This window comes from Callithrix jacchus, chromosome 10, assembly GCF_049354715.1.
Source record: "Callithrix jacchus isolate 240 chromosome 10, calJac240_pri, whole genome shotgun sequence".
In the NCBI taxonomy this organism is placed as follows: domain Eukaryota; kingdom Metazoa; phylum Chordata; class Mammalia; order Primates; family Cebidae; genus Callithrix; species Callithrix jacchus.
The window spans coordinates 69284058-69301119 of record NC_133511.1 but is presented as its reverse complement, the minus strand read 5'-3'; the positions used below and the strand labels follow the sequence as shown (position 1 = coordinate 69301119).

At 44.2% G+C, this 17062-nt stretch overlaps 1 protein-coding gene across 18 annotated transcripts in view; it reads right to left on the bottom strand.

Annotated features, from left to right (window-relative positions):
* The window catches only part of STIM1 (stromal interaction molecule 1), a 253800-nt gene extending 237154 nt beyond the window's left edge, over positions 1-16646 (bottom strand). For 17 of the 18 annotated variants that reach the window (XM_078340344.1, XM_078340347.1, XM_078340349.1 and 14 more), the window contains exon 1: positions 15913-16646. Coding sequence is in view for 11 of the 18 variants with exons in the window: in XM_078340342.1 (XP_078196468.1) it covers positions 15913-16051 (139 nt within the window). In the remaining 7 variants the exon portion in view is untranslated. The remainder of the gene's footprint in view (positions 1-15912) is intronic. The other variant, XM_078340348.1, reaches the window with a different exon arrangement.
* Between the last annotated feature and the right edge of the window lie 416 nt (positions 16647-17062).

Here is a 17062-nt window from a genome sequence, read left to right as displayed (position 1 = left end):
GGTGGTACACACCTGTAGTACCAGCTGCTTGTTGGGCCAAGGTGGGAGAATCACCTGAGCCTGGGAGGTGGAGGCTGCAGTGAGCTGTGATCATGCCACTGCACTCCAGTCTAGGCGACAGAATGAGACCCTGTCTCAAAACAAAACCAAAAAAAAATAAAAAGAGTATTAACAGAAACTATCTTTACTTCCATTGCCTCCATGAGGTAAAGATTAACATTCCCTTTTGTGCAAATGTGGACGAAAGGGAATATGAGGCTCAAAGAGGAAAAGCAATTTTGTTAAGATCTCACAAATAGAAAAATGGCAACATCTGGAATTCAAGTCAGGTTTGTCTGACTCCAAGACTCTCTCTCATTTTCCTAGAGTCAAGGCTCAGCTTTATTGGAAAGCTTAATAGCTAAAAAGCAAAGAGACTTGGGTTCTCACACGTAGATTCCACCATGGAGTTACTGTATAACTTTAGGCAAATCATTTCATTTCTTAGGGCCCCAGAAAACTCATCTGTAAAATGTGGCAATGTGAAATAAGCATAGAATTATTTGGTTTCTGGAGTCTTGTGGAGTGTAGCCCCTTGCCCAGCACTTCAAATAAGGTCAGCTACCCCACCACTCATCATCCCTTAACACTGACCCTCATTCTGACTACCATATATTTTCTGTTAACGGCACCACCAGTTTCCTCATGACCCACACTCAAAACACTGGTGTACCTTTGACTCTTTTCTTTCTTTCCTTCCCTCCCTACATTTAAACTTTGAGTCCTACTGATGTTACCTTCACAATCCAGACCCTGATCTCTTCTGCTCACAAACAGTTGCAAAGTCTCCCAGCAAGGCTCATTGCCTCCAATCTCACCCTTACCAAAGTACTATGCATATTCTGTGACATTAATCTTGCTAAAGCAAAACTCAGGTCATGTCTCTCCCCCTGTCAAAACCTGCAAGGACCATTTATTGTCTACAGAATCAAGTAGTGTGACAATTTAGGCCCTCCTTGGTCTTTCCTCTATCTTTTTACGGTACTCTCCAACAAAGCTACCACTCTCCAGCCAATCTAAACTATTGCTCCCCAAAGACTCTTTACTTTTCCCACTCCAGACCTTTACTCATAACATTTCCTATGACTGAAATACTTCCCTCAAATTCCCTTATATTTCTATCTGAAGTATCTGAAAACTCACTAAGCTGCTAACTCCTTCACAAAGATTCTCTGATCTCCCCCAACACAGAAGCTCATGACTTCCAACAAGACTATCAGTATCAATCACAGAGCACTGAACCAAGATTGCCTTATACAATAAGCTATAAATTGAGAGATCCGATGTGAGGATTAACTAAAATAATGTATGTGAAAGTACCTAGCCCAGTCCTGATAAAGAATAGGTACTCAATAAATAGAAGCTCTTATTACAATATAAAATGTAAGCATACATCTTAATTCTCCTACTATATTGAATCTTTCTACTGAGCAGGGATTATCTTATATAACAAACATGCTGAATGTTGGCTAAAGAGATAAAACTAATCACAAAGACACAGCCCCTACCCCAAGGCTTAAATTCAGAACAGTGCAACCAGGGTGATATTTTGGAAAAAATAAACTGAATATACACCACTCTGTGGCTAGGTACTACCTACTCAGAAGTCATAAGTAAAATACAGCCTCTCCTTCCATCTCCTACCCCATTTCTAATCCTAGTTTCCCAGGCCATTTGGGTGGTAGAATAAACTAACACCACTAACAGTCCTATAAATTGTATAATTTTCAATCAAAATGCCTATCTCCACCTAAATTCTAAACTCAAATAGCTGTTTCTTCCCCTCATTCCCCATCAAGTTATTAAACAAAAACAGAAACAATTTGGTCTTGGGATCAGATAATTTCAAATCCTGGCTCCACCACTTTGGGAAAATGACCTTAAGTTCTCGGAGTTACAGGTCCTTCATTGGTAAAGTGAGAACAATATCCACCTTTAAGGGTTGTTTTGCAGACGTAAAGCACCTACAAAAGTACTCAATAAATAGTAGCTCTCATCATCATTCTTACCATTGAAATTATTTCAGTTGTCTTAATTACATATTTATCTCTTAGGAGACATGAAGTGTGAGTTCCAGTGACCTTTGCTCTTGTCAGCAAAAGTTTCTTGGAACAACACCTCCACAAATTTGACCACCCAGCAACATACACACACAGACACACACTGCTTTCTAACCTGTGTGTGTTACACCTGAAGGGAACCCATCTCCCTTAGCCACTGTATTTCAGAAGCCAGTTCTGGGAACTTGGCAAGCACAGACACATTTATTCGAGCACACACTGTAGTGACGAGAGTTCTGAGAGCTTCCTGAGAGGCCTGAGATAAGCCAAAGAGGCCAAACAGGAGCAAAGCTACTGAATCACACTGAGAAAATTAGAGGCACATGAGATTTGGAAGCCTGCCTGCCTGCCTGCTTGCTTGCCTGCCTATCAGTGAGATTTCTGGTCATTACCTAGGCAAGAGATCAACACAAGGCAGCCAGGAGCTTTGTGTGTATGGCCAAGAGAGGAAAGGGTCAGATTTGCCCTCACTGGGCCATGCTGACAGCACAGTTGCTCTTATTCTTCTGAGTCCTCCATCATGTCTCCCGAGAGGCCCCTCCCCAAAGTCTTGAAGGAAAGCTGATATGATACCTGATCAGGCTGGAGTTCTCTGAGGCCCAGGGAGTTCTCAGCATCACAGATAACATTTAAAAAGCCAGCAATATTCACAGAACTATCCTATCTCTCTGCTGCACAACAAGCCCAGCAGCAGGAACTATGAAAGGTTTCCTCCTCCATTCCGCAAGCTAGTCTCAGCAAAGCAGTGAAAGTTCATTCTGTTCATTCAACTGCCTCAAATTTGACCTGAGGTAAACCCATGTGGGCCATGGAACCAAAGACAGGGAGCAGGAAGACCCAAGGAGGTCTTGCCCACAGGTCTCATGTTCTCTTCAAGCACAATCCTTCTCCATTCCTACTGTAGCCATCTGCTCAGGGTAGCCATTGCTGTGGCAAACAAAAACTGCCAAACAAGGTCAATAGCCAAACCATCCCTCAGTATGACTGACAGCTGTCCCTGAGCACAGCTTCAGTAGGTGCTTAGTAAATAGGGATGAAGTACTAGGTCAGACAGAAAAATAATCCCTACAGAACTCCTCAGAAAACCTACCATGTGTATTCTATCCCCATCCCAGGGCATGCTCCTCAAAGGTTTTTACAGGAACTGATGTTAAGTACTTGGTACTCTCCATCCCTACCTACTCAATCCAAAGATCAATTCATTGTTATTCATTCATTCAACAAATATCTATTGGGCACATACTCTCTGACCAGCACTTTGATAGGTACTGAGGATATGTACTACGGCCAACAAGCCAGACACATCTCTTGCCCTTAAGAGACAAGGAAATATGAAAAGAAAAAAAAAAACAGTTTTAATTTCTTTTTACTTTTCTTTCTTTACCCTCTCTTATGGTGCTGATGACTCCACTTCCCTTTTTTTTTTTTTTTTTGAGATGGAGTCTCACTCTGTTGCCCAGCCTGGAGTGCAGTGGTACAATCTTGGCTCACTGCAACCTCTGCCTCCCAGGTTCAAGTGATTCTCCTGCCTTAGCCTCACAAGTACCTGGGATTACAGGTACCTGACACCACACCCAGCTAATTTTTGTACTTTTAGTAGAGACAGGGTTTCACCATGTTGGCCAGGCTGGTCTCAAACTCCTGACCTCAGGTGATCTGCCTGCCTTGGCCTCCGAAATGCTAGGATTACAGGGGTGAGCCAATGCACATGGCAATGACTCCATTTTTCAAGTGAGGAAACTGTCATTTGAGAGTTGAGTCATACTGTCAGCAAGAACTCAAGCCAATGCCCAGCACTCTTACTAGCTTGCTGAAAAAGACATATCAAGCTGCCTCTTGTTGTAAGTGGCATAAGCGGGGTGTGAAGTGGGTAGAAATCACTGCAGATAGTAAGTGCTACCAGAGTTTGTTCAGAGGTCAGCAGTATCTCACAGCTAGCATTAGTGTCAGGAAAGACTTCATAGAGGACTGGAAGTAGGAATAAAGAAGGACAGATAAGGACATTCTGGGAGGAAAGTTAAATGACATAAGTAAAAACAAAAGAGAAGCAGTATAAATAAAAGTGTGTTCTGCAGATCAGAACAAAGAAAAAAGCCTGGCTGAGCCAAGAATACAGCAAGGGGAACAGAGGGAGATGAAGTGAGCAAAGTGGTCTGGGGCAAGAACTCTGTGCCAGGAAAGCAACCACTACCCATAGAGAAATTTTAGAATCTGCACCTTCTCTATTCCATGCTCCCCAGCACAAAACAAAAGAGTAAGTGCTGTTGGCTCATTTCCAGATTTTCCTTGCATGGCTTCTCACACAAAACAAATTTGTTCCACTCTGATAAACATGACAGGGACAGAGCCAACACTCTTCAAGTCTCACCTGCCTTAGCAAGTTATGTCAACATAGGCAAACTTGTCAAATTCTCAGTACCCAGAGAGCTTCCCCTTGGCACTTTTCAGGTGGCCACAAGTAACCCCACAAGGTTTTTAATACATTTACCCTGCCTGTAGAGGCCCCAAATCTATAATGAAGCCAGCTGAGCGGATCAATAGTGAGACATACAACATAAGGCTCTGACCCTTCTTGAGATGCCTATTGTGTACATAACAGCAAACAGATTCCTCATTGCTCTGAACTGATATTGTCAAGAGAGTGGTACAGAGTGCATATATGAGGCACCATATGAAGCAGATATTGCTGGGCTTGTTTTTCAGTGCCTTATATAAAAGCTCTCTAGGCCCCAGGCACAGTGGTTCACGCCTGTAATCCCAGCACTTTGGGAGGCCAAGGCGGGTGAATCACCTGAGGTTGGGAGTTCGAGACTAGCCTAACCAACATGGAGAAACCCCGTCTCTACTAAAAATACAAAATTAGCCAGGTGTGGTGGCACATGCCTGTAATCCCAGCTACTCAAGAGACTGAGACAGGAGAACTGCTTGAACCTGGGAGGAGAGGTTGCAGAAGCCAAGATCATGCCATTGCACTCCAGCCTGGGCAACAAGAGCGAAACTCCATCTTAAAAAATAAATAAATAAAATAAAAAGCTCTCTAGTTGGATAGGTCCCCAGAAGCAGCACTCAACATTTTTGACATTTGACTTTGTATATCCCTAATTCTGCCCAGACCAATTTCTATGAATATAATATAATATTCTGAACTGCTTCCTGGTTCTCCTCTGTATAGGTCCCAGACCTCTGAACAACCCAAATGGGCTGCATTAGGGTAGACAAGCTCTACAACAGAGTGAGAACAACATATGAATGCGAATTAGAGAAAATTATATTCTAGCCCTGGCTTAACAAAACCTTGGGTAAGTTTCTTCTTCTGATAAGTAAATAAGAAGTTTTGGAGAGAAGGCCTCTAAAACCCCTTCCAGCCTTCACATACTAGGATTTAAGTCCTAGGTCCTAATACCAATGGCCTAAAAAGTCAGAGTAAGTTTTCTTCTGTCATTGTGAGTCCCAATTCAATGCCACCTAGATGTCTAACTCTCAGAAGCCAAGTTGGAGTAGTAAAGACTCCAAAGTCAGTGGCTATACAATGAGCTCCAGAATAAAAGGTAACAAACAGAAAAGCTGGGAGGCAGGACTACAGCCTAGGATAAAAAGCTAGTTTCCAATTGGAGCCCAGGAGTCTAGGGAGAAGGAAAAAAAGATAGGTCCTGTCAAAGCAAGGAAGTCATGCATGAACCAAGAGACACAATATAAAAGGGAGTATAGGCCGGGCGCGGTGGCTCACACCTATAATCCCAGCACTTTGGGAGGCCGAGGCGGGTGGGTCAAGAGATCGAGATCATCCTGGTCAACAAGGTAAAACCCCGTCTCTACTAAAAATACAAAAATTAGCTGGGCATGGTGGCGCGCGCCTGTAGTCCCAGCTACTTGGGAGGCTGAGGCAGGAGAATTGCTTGAACCCAGGAGGCGGAGGTTGTGGTAAGCCGAGATTGCACCATTGCACTCCAGCCTGGGTAACAAGAGCGAAACTCTGTCTCAAAAAAAAAAGGGGGGAGTATAAAAAAGACTCCACAAGACTCTAGAACATAAGCAAAGGAGGTCAAAGAAAAACTAAAAGGCTGGCCAAGCGCAGTGGCTCACGCCTGTAATCCCAGCACTTTGGGAGGCCCAGGTGGGCACATCACCTGCGGTCAGGAATTCGAGACCAGCCTGGCCAATATGGTGAAACCCTGTCTCTACTAAAAATGCAAAAATTAGCTGGGCGTGGTGGTAGGCAACTGTAATCCCAGCTCCTCAGAAGGCTGAGGCAGGAGAATCACTTGAACCTGGGAGGCAGATATTGCAGTAAGCCAAGATCACACCACTGCACTCCAGCCTGGGTGACAAAGGAAGACTCATCTCAACAAAAAAAAAAAGAAACTATAGCAGCCCTCCTTTATTATTTGGAGATACATGCTAAGACCCCCATTGACAGCACCCAACCTACACCCACGATGTTTTTTCCTACACATACATACCTATGACTAAGTTTAACTTATAAATTAGAAAGATATTAACAACAATAAAGTAGAATAATTATAATATGTCAGCAATCACTCTTGGACTTTGGCATCATTATTAAGAAAAATAAGGATTTCTTGAACACAAGCACTGCGACACCAAGACAGTCAATCTGACCCCTAAGATGGCTACTAAGTGACTAAAGTGCAAGTAGCCTATGATACATGAAAACGCTGGACAAAGGGGTTGATTCACGTCCTGGGCAGAATGAAGCAGGAGAACATAAGATTTCATCATGCTACTCAGGATGGTGTTTAATTTAAAACTTGTGAATTCTTTACTTCTGGAATTTTCCACTTAATTAATATTTTCAGATTTGGCTAGGCACAAAAAAAAAAAAAAGAAAAGAAAAACCTCAGTCAGAATCTGGATGTCTACTTATGGGAGCACCTTTCTAAAAGGTAGTTGTGGCTAGTCATGGTGGCTCATGCCTGTAATCCCAGCACTTTGGGATGCCAAGCTAAGAAGAACACTTGAGCCCAAGAGTTCAAGACCAGCCTGGGCAACATGGAAAAAACCTCATCTCTACAAAAAATAGAAAAATTAGCCAGGCATGGAGGCATATACCTGCAGTCCCAGCTACTTGGGAGGCTGAGGTGGGAGGATCACCTGAGCCCAGGAAGGTTGAGGCAGCAGTGAACCATGATCGCACCACTGTAATCCAGCCTAGGTGACAAAGTGAGACCCTGTCTCAAATATATATGCACACACACACAGATGCATTGTCTCAAATACGTGTTATATACTTATATATGAATAAGTATGCATCTTATACATATATATATATATATACTTTTTTTTACCCTCAGACCTCAGTTGACTTCAGGTAACTGAAACCACAGATAAGAGGGACTACTTTATAGTAGGTTCAGAGATACAACTACCTTTATTATTTTTTAATTTTATTTTAGATGGAGTCTCACTCTGTCGCCCAGGCTAGAGTACAGTGGTGCAATCTCAGTTCACTGCAACCTCCACCTCTTGGGTTCAAGCAATTTTCTGCCACAGCCTCCCAAGTAGCTAGGACTACAGGCACACACCACCACATTCGGCGAATTTCTGTGTTTTTATAGAGATGAAGTTTCACCATATTAGCCAGCCTGGTCCCAAACTCCTGATCTCAAGTGATCTACCCACCTCAGCCTCCCCAAGTGCTGGGATTACAGGCATGAGCCACCATGACTAGCCACAACTACCTTTTAGAAAGTTGCTCCCATAAGACATCCAGATTCTGACTGAGGTTTTTTTTTTTTTTTTTTTTTTTTTAACTTATAGGTTGTATTTGCTCCAGGTTTTTGACTGAGATTTTTCAAATCTATAAAAGCAAAGGTTGAGAGGACTCAATTAACCCTAGCTGTACAGTATTTTATAGTTTATAAAGCCCTTTCATAAGCTATCTCATTTTATCCTCACCACAAACCTATTCATTAAGCTTATTCGCTTTCTACACATGAAAAAACTAAGGCAGAGAGGGAAGAGATGACTTACCCTCCAGTAGGTCCACAGCTGATAAGGGAAGAAGCTAGAACTCTGAAGCTCCCCTGACTCCAGATATTTATGTCTCATGACTATGGCCAACTCAGACCCTTTTGCAAACCAAAACCAATTATCGAACTTTATGTCCAGGGTCTATCCAGCCCCATTCCCTCATTTCCAAACTCTTTCCTCCCCACTACACATAGGTCTTTGTGGCATTAGTTTCCTAGCTATTCTTAAGCACATTCTCTTGATAAGAACTACAATAATAAGAGTCTAGCCTCCTTAAAATCCTAGACAAACTTCTTCCAAGTAAGGATATTAGACCCAAACTAATCTGGATGATTTTTTCTATTTAAGAAAAGGCAGTAAGATTTTATTTATCTAGCATCAGCAGTTAATGGCAAATTCTAAAAGAGTAAATTTTCTTCAGTGGTCATAGTGAGGAAAGAAATTTAAAAATAAAAATTTTTTTTTTAATTTTTTAAAAAGAGTAAATTTTCTAAGTAAGTGCAACTTATTTCTTTAACTTTACCTAATCCTAGTAAACTACAGTAAAATCAGAACCAGATAATAGATCCTCTTCAATTAAGTTCTGCAAACTTTATAGTATGTCAAGTATACTATATGCCAAGCCTTGTGTGAGGAGTTAGAGTAAAAAGTTGAACATCTGCTGTCCTAACCCTTTAGGAGTTTATAGTAGAGCAAGAAAGGCAGGCACATAAACAGATAATTTTCCAACAGTATAGCATGGTTGTTTACAGTGAAGACTCTACTATCCCCCAGAACAGTACAACTTTGTGATCGATGACTCTACTATTCAAATACCTTTGTTAATACAGCGATGGCCAGACCATTGAGGCTAGAGCCTCTGAGTGCCAGATCAGTGAGGTATAAGCTCTCCTTTGGACACACTAACAGGTAATGTGTTCTGCTAAACACAGCATAAACTTAGTACACAGATCCCCAGAGTTATAGTTCTGATCCTGCTACTCTTCAGCTATGATCCTGTGACTTTTAACCTAGAACACAAATTGCTCAGCTACAGATTACTTCTCTTTAAAACAGACAAACGTAGCTGGGTACAGTGGCTCACGCTTGTAATCCCAGCACTTTGGGAGGCTGAGATAAGTGGATCACCTGAGGTCAGGAGTTCAAGACAAGCCTGGCCAACATGACAAAACCCCATCTCTACTAAAATTAGCTGGGCGTGGTGGTGCATGCCTGTAATACCAGCTACTCAAGAGGCTGAATTAGAAGAATCACTTGAACCTGGGATGTAAAGGATGCAGTGAGCTGAGATTGCGCCATTGCACTTCAGCTTGGGTGACAGAGCAAGACTCCATCTCAAAAAAAAAAAGGCAAACGTGAGAATAAAATGATAGCTTGAAAAGGGATAAAAACGATCTGAACTTGAATGAAATGTATACAAAGTACCCTGAGTGAGCAACACCAACAAGCATTGAGGAAAGAGCCAGTATATACATCAAGACACATGAAACAGTTTGAAAGAAAGACAGAATACAGGATCCTTTCAAACAGGCCTTGATTCCAGCTTTTCTAAGAAACTTTAACAGAGGTTTGGCTGGGCACAACAAAAAGAGAGATAGGTCAGGCGCAGTGGCTCATGCCTGTAATCCCAGCACTTTGCGAGGCTGAGGCGGGCGGATCACGAGGTCAGGAGTTCAAGACCCTCCTGACCAACATGGTGAAACCCCGTCTCTACTAAAAACAGAAAAATTAGCTGGGCATGGTGTCACTCACTTGCAATCCCAGCTACTCAGGAGGCTAAGGCAAGAGAATCGCTTGAACCCAGAGTGGGAGGTTGCAGTGAGCTGTATTCCAAACTGGCGACAGAGCAAGACTCCATTTCAAAAAAAAAAAAACAGAGAGAAAAAGAGATAAAGTACCACTCTTTCTCCCGTTTTCCACAAAGATCTTATACTTACTTGTAAGGGTGCAAACATATATACATTGTGCTGTGTTACATTAAATTTTATACCAAGTGTCCTGGGAGTAAAAAACAAAGCTCTGTATTGTTATCATTTATTTCTTAAACTCTGTTGTGAGCACATGGGTATTCAATGTATTATTCTTTATACATTGTTGTATATCTTAATATTTCATGATTTTTTTAGCCAACAGTAACAACAGCAACAACAAAGCTCTGAAGCCCAGTTTGGTCTCTTTTTTCCTACCTAAAAGTCTGACAACAACCAGAACTGCTGAGTTTCCTAGAGAATCATTTCTCACAAAGGGAAATAAATGTACCACAGCATGCCCATGAAGCCACTTGGCAATGTATATCAAAGGCTACCCAGCAGGAAACCAGAGGGGCCCCTTGGGGCCGAAACCCAATTCCTGTGGAGACCTAGGAAACTACTCCCCTCAACAAGATCTCATCATTTCCTTGCCAAAGTGCTGTTCTTAACATGAAGGCCCCATATTCCTAAGGGGCCTATAGATAGAATTCAGGAAGCCTGGGAATTTGGATGGAAAAGAAATTATATCTTTGTTTTCAATATTCTCTTACTGAAAGTTAGCATTTGAATTACATATGCAGCAACCAACCACAATAATATTAGGAATACCTCTGATTTTGTCATCAATAGAAATCAACAGATGTTTTCATATCATATTACCTTACTACAGATATCTCAAAGTATTATTTACACTCATCATTACTTTTAAAAGATGGTAAAAATTAAAATCACTACTAGATGACACATGACTGCAATCTTCCTATCTATTGGTGCTCACGTGAGGTAGCTGGCCAACAATGAAGCAACTCTGCCTAGTTATCATCCAGGCACCAAACAGTGAAACCAGGTATTTACAATGCTCCCTTTCCTCCAACCTCCCCAAGTCATACTATATCTCCTATTCTCTTCTGCCTCTACCCAACCCCTCCTTTCCAGGAAAGCCTCTGCAGCCACCTTAGTCTAGCCCAGCCCACACAGACATCTTTTAACCCTTAGCCTACAATGTCTATACTGCCTGATTTTACAAATTAAGCCTGTACATCGTGTTGTATTTAATATCCCGTAAATATATGTGACCCTACCAAACATAGCCTTCTTTAGTAACCTTAAGTTCCTTCCATAGTGAAAAGCAAGCAGTAAGCACTCATTATTTTGACTTATAAATTGAAAAACTGATTAAGTTAAGGTCCTTGACTCAAATGTCCTAGTTTAGTTCTACCAATAACCCATCATGAAACCTCTAATGCCTCTCTGTATGCCACTTTCCTCATATGTAAAAATAGGTGGGTTGAACTAACTGATGTTTCTATCTCTTAACCTTTGAATTAGGCAGCCACTTTTCATTTTGAGATCTGAGAAAAATTACTAAGAAACAGTAAACCCTCCCCCAGCTCTCCCAGGCAGGGTTAGTCACTTACTCCTCTGGGCTTCCGCAGCTTTCTGCATGCATATACAACACCTCTATTACAGTATTTATCACAAAGTTTTGAGAGAGTGGCTAAAGTAGAGGTAGAAAGAAGAATCAGACTGCCTGGATTCAAACTCTGGCTTTCTTATCATCTGTGTAACCATGGGCAAGTTATTTAACCTCTCTATGATTTAATTTTCTCACCTATAAAATGGAGACAATATAGCACAGGATAGTAATAAGAATTTAATAAAATAATATGTTTAAATAGTGCCTGCCATATAATAAGCTCTAAAAAACTTAGTTATTATTATCATTGATGAAACTGTATTAATCTGCCCTATAACTAGGTTCGGGCTTTAACTAGATCTCTGTTCCCCTCTCATTCTCAATGATAGCACCTTGTTTATGTTTTCTTCCATGCCACTTTCCACAAGATAATATATTTATTTATGTGTTTATGTCTGTCTCACCAACTGTAACTTCCATGAGGGAAGGAACATGTCTGTTTTGTTCATCCTTAAATCCCCACAGGAACATACCTGACCAAGAGAAGGCACTCAAATATTAATACTTGTTGAATAAATATCACATGAGCTGGCATTGTTCAATGTTTGCTGAATCAATTAACCTAGCTAAGGGTGATTGTCAAAGCTGAGGCCTGGGAGCAGATGCTATCCTGGCTACCCCAGGCTTAGTGTGTCCCTCTCCCCAGTCCCCAGTATGAGCTTCAGCCAAGCCCCACCTACCTGCTCTTGGCCCTAGCCCAGTTCCGGGAGCCACCCTCAGCTAAAATTAGCATAGCTACCAAGATGGCCAGGCCATTTATAGCCTTGGAGGCAGCAGCAACTAGCTGGGGGTGGGGAGGCAGGGTTCTGGCCTGCCACTCCATCAGAGGTTGATTGAGAAGCCAGCCTGCACTCTGTATACTGCCTAGATGCCTATCCTCCCAGGCCCTGTCCTAGCTACATTGAACCAAACCACAGTTACCGATTAGAAGCCCTCAATACCTCCAACACTGGCAGCCACAACTCCAGACTCCACCTGAGGTCCCTCATACACATTCTACAGAAAACACTGTTGTTTTCTAGAGTCTAAGGATGGTTCCAAGCATCCTTAGATGGTATCAGGCCAGCTTCAGAAACACAAGCCCCAGAGTAGCACAGGCAGGCAGAGATCTTTACTGAGAACGTGACTTAGCATGGCTGGTGTACAGGTATTAAAGAGCCAGAGGGTGACAGGAATGGCCTCTCCACGGCCCAATGAGAGATCCTCCTTTAGAGCAACTGCCTTTACTGCAGGATCAGGCTTTTCATAGTGTTTATTGTATCCATGCTAAAGCCATAAGCATTTTAACTAAATCATTCTTAGAATCAAATATTTTAACTAACTAAAAAGAGACAGATGGGTATATACATCCAAAAGAAAAAACATCAAATTCTCTGGGCCCCGCAAAAGACTCTCCAGAGCAGAAAAAAATGCAGCCCTTTTCTTGGCTCTCAGCTACAGAGTCACCAGGGCCTGCCTAATTGCCAGAAGGAAAGCAACATTCTCTGGCCCTGCCTAGCTCTCTTTTAACAGGGCAGGACCTGAGAAGATGGAGGAAGTCCAAGACTTAAGCACCAGAGATCTGCCTATAAGAAAGACCAAGCACAGGACCCAATTTCTTCACCCATAAAAATGGGGACAATACCACCTGTCCTGCATGGTAATAGCAATATTGTGAGACGCTGTTGGAAAAATAGCTGTGTGATTGTAAAATATAAACTGTAGAAAACACACAAATTGACTGGGTATGCTGAATCTGATTTTTAAAAGTAGTAGCTTTAAGAGCAAGTAAAACTCCTCCTGTGTTCTAGGGATAGAGTCTGGAAAGGATGCAAGAGTTCCTAGCTGCATAGAAAGTTTCTCTCCAAACTCTTTTGCGGATCCCAGTCTATATGAACCACCTCTTTGCAAAAACAAGTCCCTCTTTGAGTCAAAGACAAAATCCCAGGCAGACCGAAGGGGAAAACCTACCATAACAATAGCGCTGGCACCCCCAGGTTTCCACGAACCTTAGCCATTCACAGCACCCAGGGTCTCTCTCAGACTTTCCTCCCTGGAATTCACTATTATTGTGACAACAGAAACCAGTTTTTAAACTGAGCAAGAGTAGGCCTAAGTGGTATAATCAACATAGCCAGACCTCTTAAATATATGTTGTGTGGGCCAGGCACGGTGTCCCAGCACTTTGGGAGGCCGAGGCAGGCAGATTGCCTGAGCTCAGGAGTTTGCAACCAGCCTGGGTAACATGGTGAAACTTCATCTCTACTAAAATACAAAAAAAATTAGCCAGGCATGGTGGCATGTGCCTGTAGTCCCAGCTACTTGGGAGGCTGAGGCAGGAGAATTGCTTGAACCTGGGAGGTGGAGGTTGCAGAGGTGAGCCAAGATCGTGCCACTGCACTCCAACCTGGGCAATAGAGCAAGACTCCATCTCAAAAAAAAAAAAAAAGAAAAAAAGAAAGAAAAAGAAATACATGTTGTGTGAAGAATTGTCTCCAAAAGCTCAAGTCATGGGGTGGTCCCAAGGAAGGCTAGAATGTCTTTTTCTTCAGGCAAAAAAACAAAACAAAACAAAACTTTCCTAATAGCCAGCCAATGTCTAAAATTCAAAATTTCATCCCTTTAGCTTGTGTCTAAAATATAGAACACCCACTCCCCAGAAAATATTCATTTCATGTCAGGCACTTATATTTTGGAGTGAAAAAAGACATATTATCAGACATAAATAGGCATGTCACAGGGACAGCAAGAAATGATAATTCGGTCTACTTCACAGTTCAATCTACATTTGCCCAATGGTCTTTCCCTTCATAGCCTTATAAGAATCAAGCTTTGAGCCAGGTGTGAAGGGTCAAAGAGACTCTCTACAGAGAGACAGGATTAATAGGCAAGAAGAATGTATCTTTAAAGCAACAGCCAGGTATCCTACTTACACATGCGCACCCCTGGCCTCATTTGGAAAACAGCCTCCTTGGAACATCTGGAACTTAAAAGGGGTTTGCCCAAGAAAGGGTCTACCACCAAAGCCAGCTTCTGGATCCATCCATGAAACTCCCCACCGACCATGACCTATATTTCCTTTTCTTACTTGTATCAGCAGGTGCCCACTGAACTATCCCCTCATTTGAACTTGCTTACCTTCAGAAACAACTCATCTATAAACTCTCCCCACTCTGCAGGTCACAGCTTTAGGCGGATCACAGCAAAAAGATGAGAAAAATGGAAAAAGAGAACTGATTTTCTAAGCCTTATGTAAAATACCCGGATTTTAAGACAGTTCCTTGATGGGTACAGCAGCTCACACCTATAATCCCATCACTTTGGAAGAGATCCCTGCACAACATAGAGAGACTCTGTCTATACAAAAAATTAAAAATAGAAAAAAATGTTAGTCAGTCCCCCTGGGACTAAACACACTTATCTCACCAGGCCAGTGTTACTGGGAGACTGAGGCAAGAGGATCACTTGAATCCAGGAATTTGAGGCTATAGTGAGCTATGATCACACTAATGCATTCCAGCTTGGATGACAGATCAAGATCCTATCTCAAAAAAAAACAAAACAAAATATAAAAGTGTTCCTTTCTACTGCAAAAGTATACCAAGGCTCCTGCTGTCTCATAAGCCTTCACAACTGCACAGGGAAAACCATGACAGATCAAATGTAGCATGCATGGTTTCCCTAGCAAGTAGATTTAGGGGAAAAAAAACAAACAAACCTGTAGCATGGAATTCCCACCCTCATCAGTCAGAAAAAAACAGAATAAGTCAACAAGTGGTCCCAGGAATTATATCACGCTTATGTCAAGAAAAGGCCATTTAACACCCCAGTGGTAAATAGGATTCCATCTAAGGAACTGCCTGGATATTTTAAATGCGCACAGCCAAGAGACAAGACTACCTAAGGGAAGGGTGGGACTAGGGTTCCCACGGTTGTTGGAATAGGCACACCTGAACACCAGGCTTTCAGGCAACTGGGTGGCCCAGCCTTAACTTTCCCTTTCCAACATAAGTAGCCCCAACCTCCCCCATGCTGCTCAGTACTAGAACTAAGAGCAATGGATTTATCATCTCACCAGACCATTCTTCCAGACAAGTAGGCCTGAGATGGGGTCTTTCCTTGCTGATCTAAAAGGTCAAGGTGCCCCAAAGGCTTCCTCTTACTGCCAACAAAAAACATCCTGGCGGGGATGAGGAAAGTTGTTCGGGAGAGATAGAGACATTTGTCATGACTCCTAACCAAAAAGAACTTCTTGGACTGTTTGGAACAGGCAGTGCCATGTGTGGATCCTCCATGAACCTCACATGTACAAACCTAGGTTTCAACTTGCCCACTTCGGGCCACTCAGTTCTGAGCCAAAGACTCTAGCCCAGTCCAGCCCGCAGCAAGGCCTTACCTGCTGCAGTGGACTCCTCAGAGTTGGCCCCCGAGCTGGTTCCTGTCGCCTTCTCGCTGTGACTATGGCTGAGGCTCTGGCCCTGGTGCAGGAGGAGTCCCCAGAGGAGCCACAGGGCAAGACGGGAGCATATATCCATGACTCTAGGTCTCAGTCAACATGCGTCTGATGTGGACACCTTGGGATCCCAGAGGCAAAGTCAGGAGCCCGGGAGTGCAGCCGACGTCTCCAGGCAAGGCACCCTCGCCGCTCCGCAGCTGTCTACCCGCGGGCCGGCCCCCTCCAGCAGCCAAAGGTCAAGTGCTCCAAGTTTGAGTGCGGGAGGAGGGCTGGCTCCTCAGGTTCAATAGTGGGTCCGCAGGGGCTGCGGGCGGCCTGAGCTCGTGCCGCTTCCGGACAGTTTGGGCAAGGTGGCTGCGGGGACGCTGTCAGCTCCGCAGCCCGCTACACCCCTGCGTGAAGGGACGGCCGGGGTCTCCGCGGGCACAGGAGTTGGTGGAGGAGGATAGAGAAGAGAAGCGAGGCGAGAAGGGGGCACCTGACCTTGCCCTGCCGAAGGGAGGCGAGCCCCAGAAGCTGGGGAGGGAGTGCGACCCGCAGGGTCCCGCGGGCGCGGGCGGCTCCGGGATACTGGGCCTCCTAGGCCGAGGTCAGCGCCCCCGCCCAGTCCCGTGCCCAGGAGGCTGGCGGTGCCCAGGTCCAGCAGGCGGACGCGCACGGGCCAGGCCCAGGACAGCGGCTCCCAGGCAGGCGGGCGGGCAGCACGGGGCGGGCCCGGGGCGGGCGGGGGCGTGCTTTCCCGCGGGCCCGCCCCGCGCCGCCCGGCCCCCAGCGAAGCTCGGGCCCGCCCCAACCCCCGGCTGGATGCCGGAATAACTGGTGGTGACGGCCCCCTGGAGTCCCCAGCCCCCGGTGGGTTCTCTCGGACCCTGGGCTCGCACTAGTCGTTGCCAGGACCCCCCTCCCGCTCCAAGGACCAAGTCCCAGCCTCCCTTTCACCCTCCAGAGTCTCCCGCGCCAACCGCCGGCCGGCGGGTCCCTGACCCTCAGTTGCTCAGGTAACTCAGGCCTGCGGCGGCGGCGGCGGCGGCAGCGATAGCAGCCGCCCTGCCCCGATCTCCAGGCCGTGGTGCTGCTCCACTCGCCTCAG